Raw genomic sequence first — 15,889 nt, forward strand, 5'->3', positions numbered from 1 at the left:
AGATTGAAAACTGTAGGCCGGTTAGCCTGACCTCAGTCATTGTCAAGATTTTAGAGTCCATTATTAAAGGTGAGATTGCAGAGTACTTTGATGTGCATGGTAACACAGGGCTGAGTCAGCACAGATTCATCAAGGAGAGGTCATGCCTGACAATCTGTTAGGATTCTTTGAGGAGTTAATGACTAAGGAGAGCCAAGGCCTTTGACAAAGTGCCACACAGGAGGCTATTATATAACCCATGATGTCAGGGGCAAGGTACTGAAATGGATACAGGATTTGCTGATTGTCAGAAGACAGAGAGTGGGGATACAGGTATATTTTTCAGGATGACAGCCAATGACTAGTGGAGTTCCATAGAGATCAATGTTGGGTCCACAACTATTCATGTTGTACATTAACAATCTGGACAAAAGAACTGAGAGCATGTTTGCTAAGTTTACAGATGACACAAAGATAGGTGGAGGGAGAGGTAGTGTTGAAGAAGTAGGCGGGATACTGCAGAAGGACTTGAACAGGCAAGGAGAGTGGGCAAAGAAGTGACAGATGAAATACAATGTGGCAACGTTGGAGGTTATACTCTTTGGTAGAAAGATTAGAGGCATGGACTATTTTCTAAACATGGAAAGGTTTTGGAAATCTGAGGCACAAAGGGACTTAGAAGACAGTTCAGGATTCTCTTAAGGTTACTGTGCAGGTTCAGTTGGCAGTTAGGAAGGCAAATGCAATGTTAGCATTCATTTTGAGAGGACTGGAACAGCGGGGATGCACTAATGAGGCTGTATAAGGCTTTGGTCAGAAAACGTTTGGAATATTGGGAGCAATTTTGGGCCCCATATCTGAGGAAGGACATGCTGACCTTGGAAGGAGTCCAGGGAAAATTTACAAGAATGATCTCAGGAATGAATGCCTTGTCCTGTGAGGAGTGGTTGAGGATCCTGGATCTGTATTCAATGGAGTTTAGAAGGATGAGGGGCCTGGAAAGAGTGGATACGGATAAGATGTTTCCATGATTGGGGAAACTAGGACCTGAGGGCACAGTTTTAAAGTGAGGGATTGACCCATTAGAACAGAGACGAGAATAGACAGAGGGCAGTGAATGTGTAGAACTCAATGCCGCAGAAGGCCTTGGAGGCAAAGTCATTGAGTGTCTTTAAGACAGAGATAGATAGTTTCATGATTAGTAAGGGGATCAAAGGTTACAGGAGAAGGCAGTAGAACGGGCACAAGAATGGTGGAACAGACTCAGTGGGCTGAATGGCCTAATTCTGCTCCAATATTTTATGGTCTATTTTCTCCACAGGATATTGATTAGGAAAATTAAAACGTGATAAGAGATAATGTATTGGCTTGGCTTAAGGATTTACTAACCCATACCATTGGCAGACTGAGAATAGTGGGGTACTGCTGGGGACAGTAATTTGATCCCAGCAGTTCCAGCACATATTAATCATTTGGAGATGGAAATCAAATGTAAAATTTCCAGATTTGCAGGTGATACAAAGCAAAGAAAGAATCATGTGAAGAAGATGTAAAATGGTTTCAGGAGGATTTGGACAAGCTTAGTGAGCTGCCAAGCTTGTCGAATATAATGTTGAAAAATGTGAGGTTATCCGCTCTGACAGGAAGAACAGGTGTGCAGAGCATTTCTTCAATAGAGTTTGGAAAGTGTAAAAGTGCAAAGGGGTCTGGGTGTCCTTGTCAATTAATCACTTCACGCTAAAGTGCAGCCAGTTATTAGGAAGGCTTGTTAAATATTTTGCTTTATCACAAGAGATTTAAGTGCAGGAGTTGCACTGGACAAAAACGACCTGGATGAGGGTATAGAAGGGTGGGTTAGTAAATTTGTAGATGGCACTAAGGTCGGTGGAGTTGTGGATAGTGACAAAGGATGTTGTGGGTTACAGAGAGACATAGATAAGCTGCAGAGCTGGGTTGAGAGGTGGCAAATGGAGTTTAATGCGGACAAGTGTGAGGTGATTCACTTTGGTTGGAGTAACAGGAATGTAAAGTACTGGGCTAATGGTAAGATTCTTGGTAGATGAGCAGAGAGACCTCGGTGTCCAGGTACACAGATCCTTGAAAGTTGCCACCCAGGTTGACAGGGTTGTAAAGAAGGCATACAGTGTTTTAGCTTTTATTAATAGCGAGATCGAGTTACGGAACCATGAGGTTATGCTGCAACTGTACAAAACTCGAGTGCGGCCGCATTGGGAGTATTGTGTACAGTTCTGGGCACCGCATTATAAGAAGGATGGGGAAGCTTTGGAAAGGGTGCAGAGGAGATTTACTAGGATGTTGCCTGATATGGAGGGAAGGTCTTATGAGGAAAGGCTGAGGGACTTGAGGCTGTTTTTGTTGGAGAGAAGAAGGTTGAAAGATGATTTATAGAGACATATAAGATAATTAGAGGATTAGATAGGGTGGACAGGGAGAGCCTTTTTCCAAGAATGGTGATGGCAAGCACGAGGGGGCATAGCTTTAAATTGAGGGGTGATAGATATAGGACAAATGTTAGAGGTAGTTTCTCTACTCAGAGAGTAGTAAGGATATGGAATGCTTTGCCTGCGAGAGTCGTAGATTCGCCAACTTTAAGTACATTTAAGTCGAAATTGGACAAGCATATTGGCATACATGGAATTGTGTAGGTTAGATGGGCTTCAGATTGGTATGACAGGTTGGCGCAGCATCGAGGGCCGAAGGGCCTGTACTGTACTGTAATGTTCTATGTTCTATGAAATCTTGCTTCAATTGGATCAAAGCTTAGTTAGACCACACCTGGAGTACTAGGTACAGTTTTGGTCTCCTTATGATTAGATTCCCTACAGTATGGAAACAGGCCCTTCAGCCCAACAAGTCCACACCAACCCTCTGAAGAGTAACCCAACTCCTAGCCTGTCCCGTGAGTAATGCACCTAACACTAGCAATTGGCAATTTAGCATGACCAATTCACCTGGCCTGCACATCTTTGGACTGTGGGAGGAAACCAGAACACCCTGAGGAAACCCACGCAGACACGGGGAGAATGTGCAAACTCCACACAGACAATCACCCAAGACAGGGATTGAACCCAGGTCCCTGGTGCTGTGAGGCAGCAGTGCTAACCACTGAGCCAAGATCATAGGAAGATTATTAATGACATTGAGGGATTGCAATGAATGTTCACTGGCTTTGTTCCCTCAATTATGGGACTGTCTTATGATTAGAGATTGGGCAAATAGGGCCTGTATATTTTAAGGTTTAAAGAATGAGAGGTGACCTTATTGAATCCCACAAAATACGTAAGAGATAGTTAGGATAGATGCAGGTAAGATTGTAGTGAGTCTAGAAGTAGGGGCCACAGTTTAAAAGTAAGGGGATGCAATTTAAGACTGGGATAAGGAGAAACGTTTTTACTCAGAGATTGTGAATCTTCAGAATTCACAATGACAGAGTGCTGCAGAAGCTCAGTATTTGAGTATGTTTAAAGTAGGCGGTTGATAGATTTCTAATTAAAAGATAAGGTTGTTATGCTCCCGAGGGCAGCTGTCTCATTAGAGAGAGATGACAGGTGTGGGTTTAACCTGGGAATCACCACACTTCAGACAAGGCTGGGGAAGATGTTGAGAAGATGCATATCAGCCATGATCAAATGGCAGAGCAGACTCAATGGGCCAAATAGTTTAACTCTGCCCCTATATATTACAAACTATGAGAGTCTTTCATGATGATCTCAGACAGTGGCAGGAACTGAACCATTGCTGTCTGTATCACTCTGCATTACAAAGCAACTCAACTGATCTAAACAACCCCCAGATTTCTGGTTACCAGTGGTTAGTAAATGGCATTGAAGTGTTTGATTAACCATGGTTGTATTAAAGGGCAGAGCAGGGAGGGATATTGTGCAGTGATATTGTCTAGACCTTTCATCCAGGGAGCCTGAGTTCACATCCCACCTCCTCCAGAGGTGTGTAATAACATCCCAGAACACTTTATTTCGGAAAATATCTAAATTGTGGAGCAGGCTCAATGGGCTGAATGGCCCAGAGCAATTCCTGTGGAAGCCTGTGTCCAGAGGTGTATGGCAGGATTTGGTTACAAGTTCCTTGCTGTTTATGGTGTACATTAGTGATCTAAACATCGAGGTACGATCAATAAGTTCACAGCTGGCATGAAGATTGGTTTTGTGGTAAATAGCAAGGAGGAAAGCCTTAGACTGCAGCACAATATAGGTGGGCTAAACAGAGGGAAATGGAAATTGAAAAATGTGGGACAATGCATAATGGGAGGCCAAGGGTACACATTGTTGAAGAGTAGGGCCCAAGGAAGTAAAGAATAAAGAGAATCAGAGTGACTTAGGTGTGCGTGTCCATGGATCCTTGAAGGAAGCAGGCCATGTAGATGAGGTGGACGACTAGCTTGCCTTTATTATATGACGCACTAAATTCAAGAACAACAAGCTTTTCATGGAGTTGTATATAATGCTAGTTAGACCCTTGCTGAAGTACTGTTGTAGTTCTTGTCACCACACTACAGGAAGGATGCAATTGCAGATGTTCGCAGGTAAAGGGACGGCTGGAAAATGGGAAGACTTCAGAAATGAGATAATAAGAATCCAGAGAAAGTATATTCCTGTCAGGGTGAAAGGAAAGGTTGGCAGGGATAGGGAATACTGGATGACTAAAGAAATCGAGGCTTTGATTCAGAAAAAGAAGGAAGCATCTGTCAGGTATAGACAGGTATAGATCGAGTGAATCCTTAGAAGAGTATAAAGGAAGTAGGAGTATACTTAAGAGGGAAATCAGGAGGGCAAAACAGGGACATGTGACAGCTTTGGCAAATAGAATTAAGGAGAATCCAAAGAGGTTTTACAAATACATTCAGGACAAAAGGGTAACTAAGGACAGAATAGGGTCCCTCAATGATCAGCAAGGCAGCCTTTGTGTGGAGCCACAGAAAATGGGGGAGATACTAAATAAATATTTTGCATCAGTATTTACTGTGGAAAAGGATGTGGAAGATATAGACTGTAGGGAAATAGATGGTGACATCTTGCAAAATGTCCAGATTACAGAGGAGGAAGTGCTGGATGTCTTGAAATGAGTAAAGGTGGATAAATCCCTAGGACCTGATCAGGTGTACCCGAGAACTCTGTGGGAAGCTAGAGAAGTGATTGCTTTGCCTCCTACTGAGATACTTGTATCATCAGTAGTCACAGGTGAGGTGTCGGAAGACTGGAGGTTGGCAGTGGTGTGTCACAAGGATCGGTGCTGGGCCCTCTACCTTTTGTCATTTACATAAATAATTTGGATGCGAGCATAAGAGGTACAGTTAGTAAGTTTGCAGATGACACCAAAATTGGAGGTGTAGTGGACAGTGAAGAGGGTTTCCTCAGATTACAATAGCATCTGGACCAGATGGGCCAAGGGCTGAGAAGTGGCAGATGGAGTTCAATTCAGATAAATGCGGGGTGCTGCATTTTGGGAAAGCAAATCTTAGCAGGACTTATATACTTAATGGTAAGGTCCTAGGGAGTGTTGCTGAACAAAGAGACCTTGGAGTGCAGGCTCATAGCTCCTTGAAAGTGGAGTCGCAGGTAGCTATGAGTGAAGAAGGCGTTTGGTATGCTTTCCTTTATTGGTCAGAGTATTGAGTACAGGAGTTGGGAAGTCATGTTGTGGCTGTACAGGACATTGATTAGGCCACTGTTGGAATATTGCGTACAATTCTGGTCTCCTTCCTATCGGAAAGATGTTGTGAAACTTGAAAGGGTTCAGAAAAGATATACGAGGATGTTGCCAGGGTTGGAGGATCTGAGCTATAGGGAGAGGCTGAGCAGGCTGGGACTGGTTTCCCTGGAACGTCGGAGGCTGAGGGGTGACCTTATAGAGGTTTACAAAATTATGAGAGGCATGGATAGGATAAATAGACAAAGTCTTTTCCCTGGGGTCGGGGAGTCCAGAACTAGAGGACATAGGTTTAGGGTGAGAGGGGAAAGATATAAAAGAGACCTAAGGGGCAACTTTTTCACGAAGAGGGTGGTATGTGTATGGAATGAGCTGCCAGAGGAAGTGGTGGAGGTTGGTACAATTGCAACATTTAAGAAGTATTTGGGTGGGTATATGAATAGGAAGGGTTTGGAGGGATATGGGCCGAGTGCTGGCAAGTGGGACTAGATAGGGTTGGGATATCTGGTCGGCGTGGACAGGTTGGACTGAAGGATCTGTTTCCATGCTGTACATCTCTATGACAATGACTCTATAATTGCACTAGAAAACTTGACGGAGAAATTCACCAGGATGTTGACTGGGCTGGAAACCTGATTGAAGTGTACAAAGTTTTGACGTTAAAAATCACACAACACCAGGTTATAGTCCAACAGGTTTAATTGGAAGCATTAGCTTTTGGAGCGCTGCTCCTTCATCAGGTGGCTGTGGAGTACACAATTGTATGACACAGAATTTATCACAAAAGTTTACAGTGTGATGTAACTGAAATTATACATTGAAAAATACCTTGACTGTTTGTTAAATCTCTTATCTGTTAGAATGACCATGTTAGTTTCTCTTCTTTCATATGTAAATCACAATTTTTTTTAGCAAGTTACATTCTCAAGTGAACTTTAACAATTGGTGTCAGCCCAGATAATGTATTGGGTATTAGCACCTCTGTGTGCTGCTGAGTGTGCCATAATATTTGGGACATAGACAGAGTAGATAGAAGTCTTTCCCCTTCATAGAATGCCATGGATGTAAGGTAAGCAGCAAGAAGTTTAGGAGGGATTTTAGGAAACCTTTATTCACCCAGAATGTGGTGGGCATCTGGAACTCACTGTCTGAGAGGAATGATAGGGATGGAAACCCTCACAACATTTGAGGAGCATTTACATAACCACGTGAAACACCATAGCATACAAGACTATGGATGAAGTTCTGGAAAATGGGATTAGAGTAGATAGGTGCTTGGTGATCGGCACTGATAAGATATGATGAAGAGCCTCTTTTCCTGCTGTAAAATGCCATGACCATATAACATTGCAGGGTAAAAACAATGACTGCAGATGCAGGAAACCAGATTCTGGATTAGTGGTGCTGGAAGAGCACAGCAGTTCAGGCAGCATCTGAGGAGCAGGAAAATCGACGTTTCGGGCAAAAGCCCTTCATCAGGAATGAGGGCTTTTGCCTGAAACATTGATTTTACTGCTTCCTGGATGCTGCCTGAACTGCTGTGCTTTTCTAGCACCACTATACCATATAACATTGCACAGTATTATACTTCAAAAGTACTTCAACACCTGTGTGGAACTTGCCAATGTCTGGACAGCCTACACAGCCTTTCTTTACCCTTTCCAACAATGTGTGTAGAAAAACAAGTGTACTTTATTCTGCATCTATGCAAACACTAAGGAACATTTATTGCTGACAGTAAGCTTCTGAATTGGGAAGGTTTTTGATTCTCCAGCAGTATCATCCTTTACCTTGACAAGCCTGGAACCTAGTACAAAAATTGAAGTAACAAGCAGCTGAAAAGCAAAGACCTTGGATCTTACCTATAATGCCAGTGTAGGAGAGCAGACAAGCAGCATAGTTCTCCCTGAGACAACCACTCACCGACTGTGCGGAAGGCTGACAGCTCGTTTGGAACTCTGCTAACCGTGATCTGTCAGAGGGGAGAAAGAAAGAGAGAAATAATAATTGGGGCTGTATGACTTTTGACCCAAGAAAAAGTAAAACAATGAATTCTTCCTTTTAACATGCAACGTGTTACAACCAGTGACAATATCATGGTGACTGCCAGTTTCCATCACAAATACTTCTCTCTTCTTTCATTAAAGGAGACTCAGATGCTTGTTAAAGCGCAATTTATATTCTGAAGACACATTGCTGACCTGCAGAATAGGGCAAGGATGCCTGGCGAGCAAGTGTATTATTCCAAAATTAGGTTTTAAAAGGGTTGAGTCCCCAGAGAGATATCACCAAATGTATAAGACAAGTCAGATCGACTTATATTCTGTAAACTGCCACAGATAAGTAAGTAAAACACAAAGAATCAGAGTGATACTCCTACTAGTGGATAAAGGTCATCAAAATAATTTTAGGTAAATGTAAAATGGGACTAACCTTTCAATCCTAATCTCTCACTGTTTTAATGAGGCAGGAAGAGACTACAACAGGGAATTAGAAACCCAGCATTCATCTCTATCATTTGTCCAATTCCCTCAGCATCTCTTTCATATATTAGACTTGGTATTAGGGAATGAGCCAGGGCAGGTGATCAATGTTTCAGTAGGAGGCCATTTTGGGCTCAATGACAGTAACTCCATAAGATTTTGAGTAGTCATGAACAAGGACAAGACCGGCCCTCGGGTGAGGGTGCTTACATCCAACTTAGACAGGAATTGCCGAATGGGGGTTGGGAGCAGTTATTTGAGGGAAAATTTGTGTCTGGCATGTGGGAGGCTTTTAAAGACCAGTTGATTAAAGTGAAGGACATGCATGTCCCTGCAAAACTGAAGGATAGGAATGGCAAGGTTCAGGAACCATGGATGACAAGGGAAATTATAACATCAGTTGAAAGGAAAATGGAAGGATATGATAGGTCTAGGCAGCCACAAACTGACAAAGTCTTTGAGGTGAATGGAGGAATTGGAAAGGATATTAACTGTGGAATAAGGAAGGCAAAAGGGGGCCTTGAAATGTCTTTAGCAAACAGGGTCAAGGAGAATCCCAAGACTTTTTATGCACATATCAGAAGGAAGAGGGTAGCAAGGGAAAGAGTAGGCCCACTCACCAACAAAGGAGGGAAGTTATGCGTGTAGCCACTGAAAGAGGAAGAGATCCTTAGTGAAAACTTTATATCAGTATTCACCAAGAAAGGGACATTACTGATGAGGTCAGGGATGAATGTGTGAATAGTCAAGAGAATGTCAATATATTGAAGGAGGAAGTTTTGGGTATCCTAAAATGCATTAGGGTCAACACATCTCCAGGCCAGATGGGATCTACTTCAAGTTACTGCGAGAGGCAAGGGAAGAAATAACTGGGGCATTAGCAGATATCTCCATATCCTCTTTGACCCCTGGCAAGGTTCCAACAGACTGGAGATTAGTCAAAGTTGTTCCCTTGTTTAAGAAACTTGGAAAGGATTCAGAAAAGATTTACAGGATGTTTCCAGGGTTGGAGGGTTTGAGCTATAGGGAGAAGCTGAATAGGCTGAGGCTATTTTCTTTGGAGCATTGGAGGCTGAGGAGTGACCTGAAAGAGGTTTATAAAATCATGAGGGGCATGGATAGGATAACTAGTCAAGATCTTTTACCTGGGTTGGAGGAGTCCAGAACTAGAGGGCATAGGTTTAGGGTGAGAGGGGAAAGATTTAAAAGGGACCTAAGTGGCAACGTTTTTCAAGTAGAGAGTGGTGCGTGTATGGAATTAGCTGCCAGAGGAAGTGGTGGAGGCTAGTACAATTACAAAATTTAAAAGGCATTTAGATGGGTATGTGAATAGTAAGAGTTTTGAAGGATATGGGCCTCTTGCTGGCAGATGAGACTAGATTGGGTTGGGATTTCTGGTCAGCATGGACTGAAGGGTCTGTTTCTGTGCTATACATCTCTGTGAATTTATGACTCTAGAGGAAGCAAGGTTGATCTAGGAAATTATACACCAGTGCACCTGACATCTGTGATCGGGAAACACTTGGAGAAGATACTGAGGGACAAGATGTCTGAAAGAAAATGGACGGGTTAGTGACAGACAGCGTGGTTTTGAATGGGGAAGGTCATGTCTCACCAACCTGATTGAATTTTTTGAAGAGGTAACAAAGATGAGTGAAGAGCTGTGGATTTAGTTTATATGGACTTTAGTAAGGCATTTGGTGAAGTCTCACATGACAGATTGGTACAAGAACTTACATCACATGGGATTTGAGATGGGCTGGTTAGATGGATACAAAATTAGCTTGGTCAAAGAAGACACAAGGTAGTGGTGGAAGGTGGTTTTCAGAATGGAGACTGGTAACTAGTGGTGTTTCACAGGGAACTGTCTTAGGTCTTCTGTTGTTTATAGTATATGTAAATGATCGGGAGGAAAATGTGGGTGGTCTGATTAGGAAGTTTGCAGATGACATGAAGATTGGGGAAGTTGCTGATAGTGCTGACAATTATGAAAATATACAGCAGGAAACAGAGCGATTGGCGACTTGAGCACAGAAATGGCAGATGGAGTTTAATCCAGACAAATGTGAGGTGTGCATTTTGGAGGTTCAAAATAAGGAGTGAATTATACTGTAAATGACAGAACCCTCAGGAACATTAACATAAAGACGGCTCTGGGCGTGCAGGTTCACAGTTCCCTAAAACAGGTGGCCAAAGTATTTAAGAAGGCATAATGGCATGTTTGCCTTCATCAGTCGGGACATGGAATACAAAAGTTGGCAAGTCATATTGCAGCTATATAAAACCATTGTTAGGCCACATTTGGAGTATAAAACAAAACAAAACAAACAAAATTGACAGCCCAGCAACAGGCCCTTCAAGCCTGAGCTGATCCAAATGTTCTATCTGAACCTGTTGGTCAATTCCTAGGCATTTGTATCCCTCTGCTCCCCACCTACTCATGCATCTGTCCAGACGCATCTTAACTGAATCTACCATGCCTGCCTCTACCACCTGTGCAGGCAATGCCTTCCAAATGCCCACCACCCTCTGTGTGAAGTACTTGCTGTGTGTATCCCCCTTAAACTTTCCACCTCTCATCTTGAAAGCATGACCTCTGGTTATTGAATTCTTCACCCTGGGAAAAGGCTTGTCTCTCTCCACCCTGTCTATAGCCTTCATGATTTTATAAACCTCAATCAGGTCCCCCCTCAATCTCCTTTTTTCTAGTAAAAATAAACCTAACCTACTCAACTTCTCTTCATAGCTAGCACCTTCCATACCAGACAACATCCTCGTAAACCTTCTCTGCACCCTCTCCAAAACGACCACATCCTTTTGGTAATGTGGTGACCAGAACTGTACACAGTATTCTAAATGCGGCCGGACCAATGTCTTGTACAATGTTAACATGACTTGCCAGCTCTTATACTCAATACCCTGTCAAATGAAGGCAAGCATACTATATGCCATCTTAACAACTCTATCCACCTGTGCAGCAACCTTCAGGGTACAATGGACCTGCACTCCCAGGTCTCTCTGTCCATCAACATTTCCTGAGGCTCTTCCAATCATTGTATAATTTGCTCTCGAATTAGACTTGCCTAAATGCATCACCTCACATTTGTCTGGATTGAAAGCCATCTGCCATGTTTCCGCCCAACTCTCCAGTCTATCTATATCCTCCTGTATTCTCTGACAGATCCTTTTGCTTTCTGCTACTCCACCAACCTTTGTATCATCTGCAAGCTTGCTGATCATACCAACAATGCCCTCTTCCAGATCATTTATGTATATTACAAACAACAGTGGCCCTAACACTGACCCCTGTGGAACACCACTGGTCACCTTTCTCCATTTCGAGAAACTCCCTTCACCTACTACTCTCTGTCTCCTGTTGCTCAACCAGTTCTTTATCCACCCTGCACACCATGTGACTTCACTTTCTCCATTAGTCTACAATGAAGACAAAATGAGGAACCTTATCAAATGCCTTACTAAAGTCCATGTATATGACATCAACAGCCCTTCCTTCATCTAACAACTTGGCCACTTCCTCGAAGAATTCTATTAAGTTGGTAAGGCACGATCTCCCCCGCACAAAACCATGTTGCATATCACTGATAAGCTCATTCTTTTCTAAATATAAATAGATCCTATCCCTCAGTACCTTCTCCAGCAACTTTCCCACCACCAACGTCAGGCTCACTGATCTGTAGTTACCTGGAATATCCCTACTACCCATCTTGTACAGGGGGACAACATAAGCTACCCTCCAGTCCTCCGAGACCTCACCTGTCTTTAAGGATGCCATATAGATATCTGTCAGGGCCCCAGCTATTTCCTCTCTCGCCTCCCTCAGCAACCTGGGATAGATCCCATCTGGTACTGGGGATTCGTCCACCTTAATAACCTTTCGCCTACCCAATACATATTTCCTACTTATGCCAATGTATCCATACGAATCAAACTTCTATCTCTAATCTCAAGATTCACCATGTTCCTCTCCTCAGTGAACACTGATGCAAAGTAATCATTCAGAATCTCACCCATTCTCTCAGGTTCAGCACACAGCCTTCCTTCATTATATTTTAATGAACCAATCCTTTCTCTAGTTACCTGCTTGCTTCTTATATAAGAATAAAACGCTTTGGTTTTTTCTTAATTCTGCTCGCTAAAGCCATTTCATGACCCATCTTCACCCGCTTGATTCCTTGTCCTACTCTTCCAATATTCCTCCAGGACCCGTTCTCTTCTTAGCTGCCTAGACCTCATGTACGCTTCCCTTTTCCTCTTGGCTAGTCGTACAATTTCTGCTGTCATCCACGGTTCATGAATCTTGCCCTTCCTATCCTTTGCCTTCAATGGTACATGCCTATCCTGCACTACCATTAATCTATCTTTGAAAGCCTCCCACATCTCCAATGTGAACTTCCCTTCAAATAGCTGTGTCCAATCCACATTTCCCAGCTCCTGCCTAATTTTGATATAATTGGCTTTGGTCCAGTTTAGTACTCTTCTCTGAGGACCACCTTCTTCTCTATCTACGAGGATTCTAAAACTTACAGAATTGTGTGTAGTTTTGGTCACCACACTACCAGAAGGATGTGGAAGCTTTGGAGAGAGGTTCATCAGGATGTTGCCTGTCTCGAAGGCATTGGATATGAGAAAAGGTTAAAATGACTTGGATTGTTTTCACTGGAAAGATGGTGACTGAGAGGAGACCTGATAGAGGTCTCCAAAACTATGAGAGGCATAGGTAGGGTAAATAGTCAGAGTTTTTTTCCCAGGGTTGACATTTCAATTACAAGCCGGCACAGATTCAAGGTGAGTGGGTGAAAGTTTAAGGGAGATGTGTGAGGGAAGTTTTTCACAGAGCCTGGAATGCACTGCCAGAAGAGGTGTTGGAAGCAAGCACATTGGCAACATTTAAGAGGCATCTGGATGGTCCCATGAATAGGGAAGGAATTGAGGGAAATGGACTAAATAGGGCAAAAGATTTGTTTTTTAGTTTAGTTAGGGCATGATGATCGTCACAGGCTTGGAAGGCCGAAGGGCCTTTCCTGTACTGCACTTCTCTTTGGATCTTTTGATGTCATTCTGTATGGTGGATGCTCTCCAGGAACCACAGAGAAACATGGGCAGCAGATGTAGGAGAACACCATCACCTGCAAAATTTCTTGCATGTCACATACCATCCTGACATAGAATATGAAGTTATCATTCTTTTATTTCATATTCCATAATCCATATGATATGTTAGGCAGTAAAAAGCTTCAAGTAATTTATGAGACTTTTATTGTAAAACTATAATTTAGTACAAAAGTTTCCACTTTTCTTTTCCAGATTCCTTGTCCAGAAGCCAATTCCATACTGGGGAAGAGCTAAGTTCCTTGCCTAATTTACCAACAAACTGCCAGCTAAATGACTGAAGTTCTCCACGCAGTCAGTCGCGTGAGTCGGGAATTGAACCAGGGTCTCTGGTGATGTAAGGCAGCAGTGCTAACCACTATGCCACCGTGCCGCCCCCTTCCTGATGAAGGGCTTATGCCCGAAACGTCGAATTTCCTGTTCCTTGGATGCTGCCTAACCTGCTGTGCTTTAACCAGCAACACATTTTCAGCTGCCGGCTAAATTATCCAATTAATGAATTAAGCAAATAATTATTGCCAGGGACAGTAAAATCCCAGCTCTTTCTTTTAAAAGATATTTTCTGATCAACTCATTCAGAGTCATTACAACACACCTCTGGTGCAGATGGTGCTTTTGAAGCCTAGCTCAGAGGTAGGGACACAACCACCACACCATATGTTTTTAATATGGCAGCTGGTATCTTTCATTACTGCAAGTTGACTAAGGGTCATTTGATTGCTAATAAAGCAAAGAATAGGAAGATATTTTTAATGAACTTGTTCAGAATCATTGCAACCCATCTGGATATAGGGGATTGGTGGGATTTGAACCAGGGTGGTCCAGACGCTGAGGTAGAAAGATTACCACTGTACCCCAAGACTCTCTTAACCTGAGCTCCTTGTGTGTTATCACACACAACTGAATGGCTTTCTTCCTACCACCAAAATTACCGATGGTGCTTTTAATCTGTTATCGCCCACAACTAAATTACCCATGTTTTCAATTGTTCACCTTGTGAGGGAGAGGTAAGAGGTGAAATCAGAATAGAGTTTGAAGGGGAATTAAGGCATTCCCCCTCCTATGGTGCACACATCTCACTAAATGTGCCACAAATACCAGTGGACCCAGCATGCCTCCTGACCAAGGACTGGGGCACAAAAATAGCTGTGGAGGAGTGGCAAACAGTCGATAACAATGCCCTGCACTGTCCACTGCCTTGACCTGTTAATGACCAACTTAGTAATACCCCAGCTTTATTTATCTTCTTTCTTATATCCAGAAATGCTCTTATGCACAAATGAACGGTGTTCTTCCACCATGACATCACCTGTTGTACTTTTCAGCTAATATCCGCCACCTGTGTTTTCACCTAAATCCTTGACTCTCTATCAAAGAAAACAGCGACTCTCCACTTTTTGTACCCTCTTCTTGACTTTAAATGCCTCAGTCAATTCTCCTCTCAGCCTTTTCTTTTCCAAGAGCAGTTTCAGCTTCTCCAACCTAGTCACAGAAGAAAAGTCCCTCAACCAGTCTAGTTGCATCACTGACCAGACACAATTCCTCCTCTTTTGAATGGAATTAAATTCTAACAATGGTCTTCAGCATGTCTGATGTATAAATGTTAGATTCCATGGAATTATTGGCAAAGGATCAGGTCATTTGACCCAAGTCTTCCATCCAACAGCAACATACTGGAACGAAGAAAAGGCTTCAGTGGGAAGCAGAAAGCAGAGGAATTATCAACAAGACTGTTAACCCCTTGATGGAGGGTTGGTGCACCATGAATGGTGGGATTTTGCCTTTTTTTATAAATATTTTTTGTGAAAATTTTTAAAAATCTTTTACAAAACATTTATATACAAAGAAAAACAGAAAAAAAAGGCAGTACAAAACAGGCTATAACACAATGCCATTGCTCATAGACGACCTACTATTCTACCAGAACAAACATATCTAGGCATGGCAGCTCAGTGGTTAGGCACAGTGTGTCAGTGGTTAACACTGCTGCCTCACAGCGCCAGGGACCTAGGTTCAATTTCAGCCTCGGGCGACTGTCTGTGTGGAGTTTGCACAATCTCCCTGTGTCTGCATGGGTTTCCTCTGGGTGCTCCAGTTTCCTCCCACAGTTCAAAGATGTGCAAGTCAGGTGAATTGGCCATTCTGAATTGGCCATTCTAAATTGCCCGTAGTATTAGATGCATTAGGCAGAGGGAAATGGGTTTGGGTGGGTTACTCTTCGGAGGGTTGGTGCGGACTTGTTAGCCTGAAGGGCCTGTTTCCATACTGTAGGGAATCTAATCTAAACTATAAACATATTAAATAGTTACTAACTTAAACTAAACTCAAATATCTTAAATTAAATAATATCTCACTAATATCACACCTTCACCGAGGCTCCCATGTCTGGGAGCACCATCTACAGTACCTGTATTCTCTTTCCCCCAGTCTCCTCCTCCCGGGGCTCCACAGACACCCAAGCTGATTCCCCTGGTTAAACCACGGCAGATTTGGGCTTTTTAACACTATCTTGCGTGTTTTCCTTATAAAACGTCTTTGAGCTTAAGATGTAGTTACACCAACTTGGTTAACTTGGGTTTGAGGTGCAGGAGATGCCAATTGCAAGGATCCAA

At 42.9% G+C, this 15,889-nt stretch overlaps 1 protein-coding gene across 1 annotated transcript in view; it reads right to left on the reverse strand.

The window, feature by feature from the left end:
- gfra4a (GDNF family receptor alpha 4a) overlaps positions 1–15,889 on the reverse strand; it is a 163,280-nt gene that overhangs the window by 18,026 nt on the left and 129,365 nt on the right. The window contains exon 5 of the mRNA XM_060828283.1: positions 7,527–7,636. Coding sequence (XP_060684266.1) covers positions 7,527–7,636 — 110 coding nt within the window. The remainder of the gene's footprint in view (positions 1–7,526; positions 7,637–15,889) is intronic.

The sequence above is a fragment of the Hemiscyllium ocellatum genome, chromosome 1 (genome assembly GCF_020745735.1).
Source record: "Hemiscyllium ocellatum isolate sHemOce1 chromosome 1, sHemOce1.pat.X.cur, whole genome shotgun sequence".
NCBI classification, from domain to species: Eukaryota; Metazoa; Chordata; class Chondrichthyes; order Orectolobiformes; family Hemiscylliidae; genus Hemiscyllium; species Hemiscyllium ocellatum.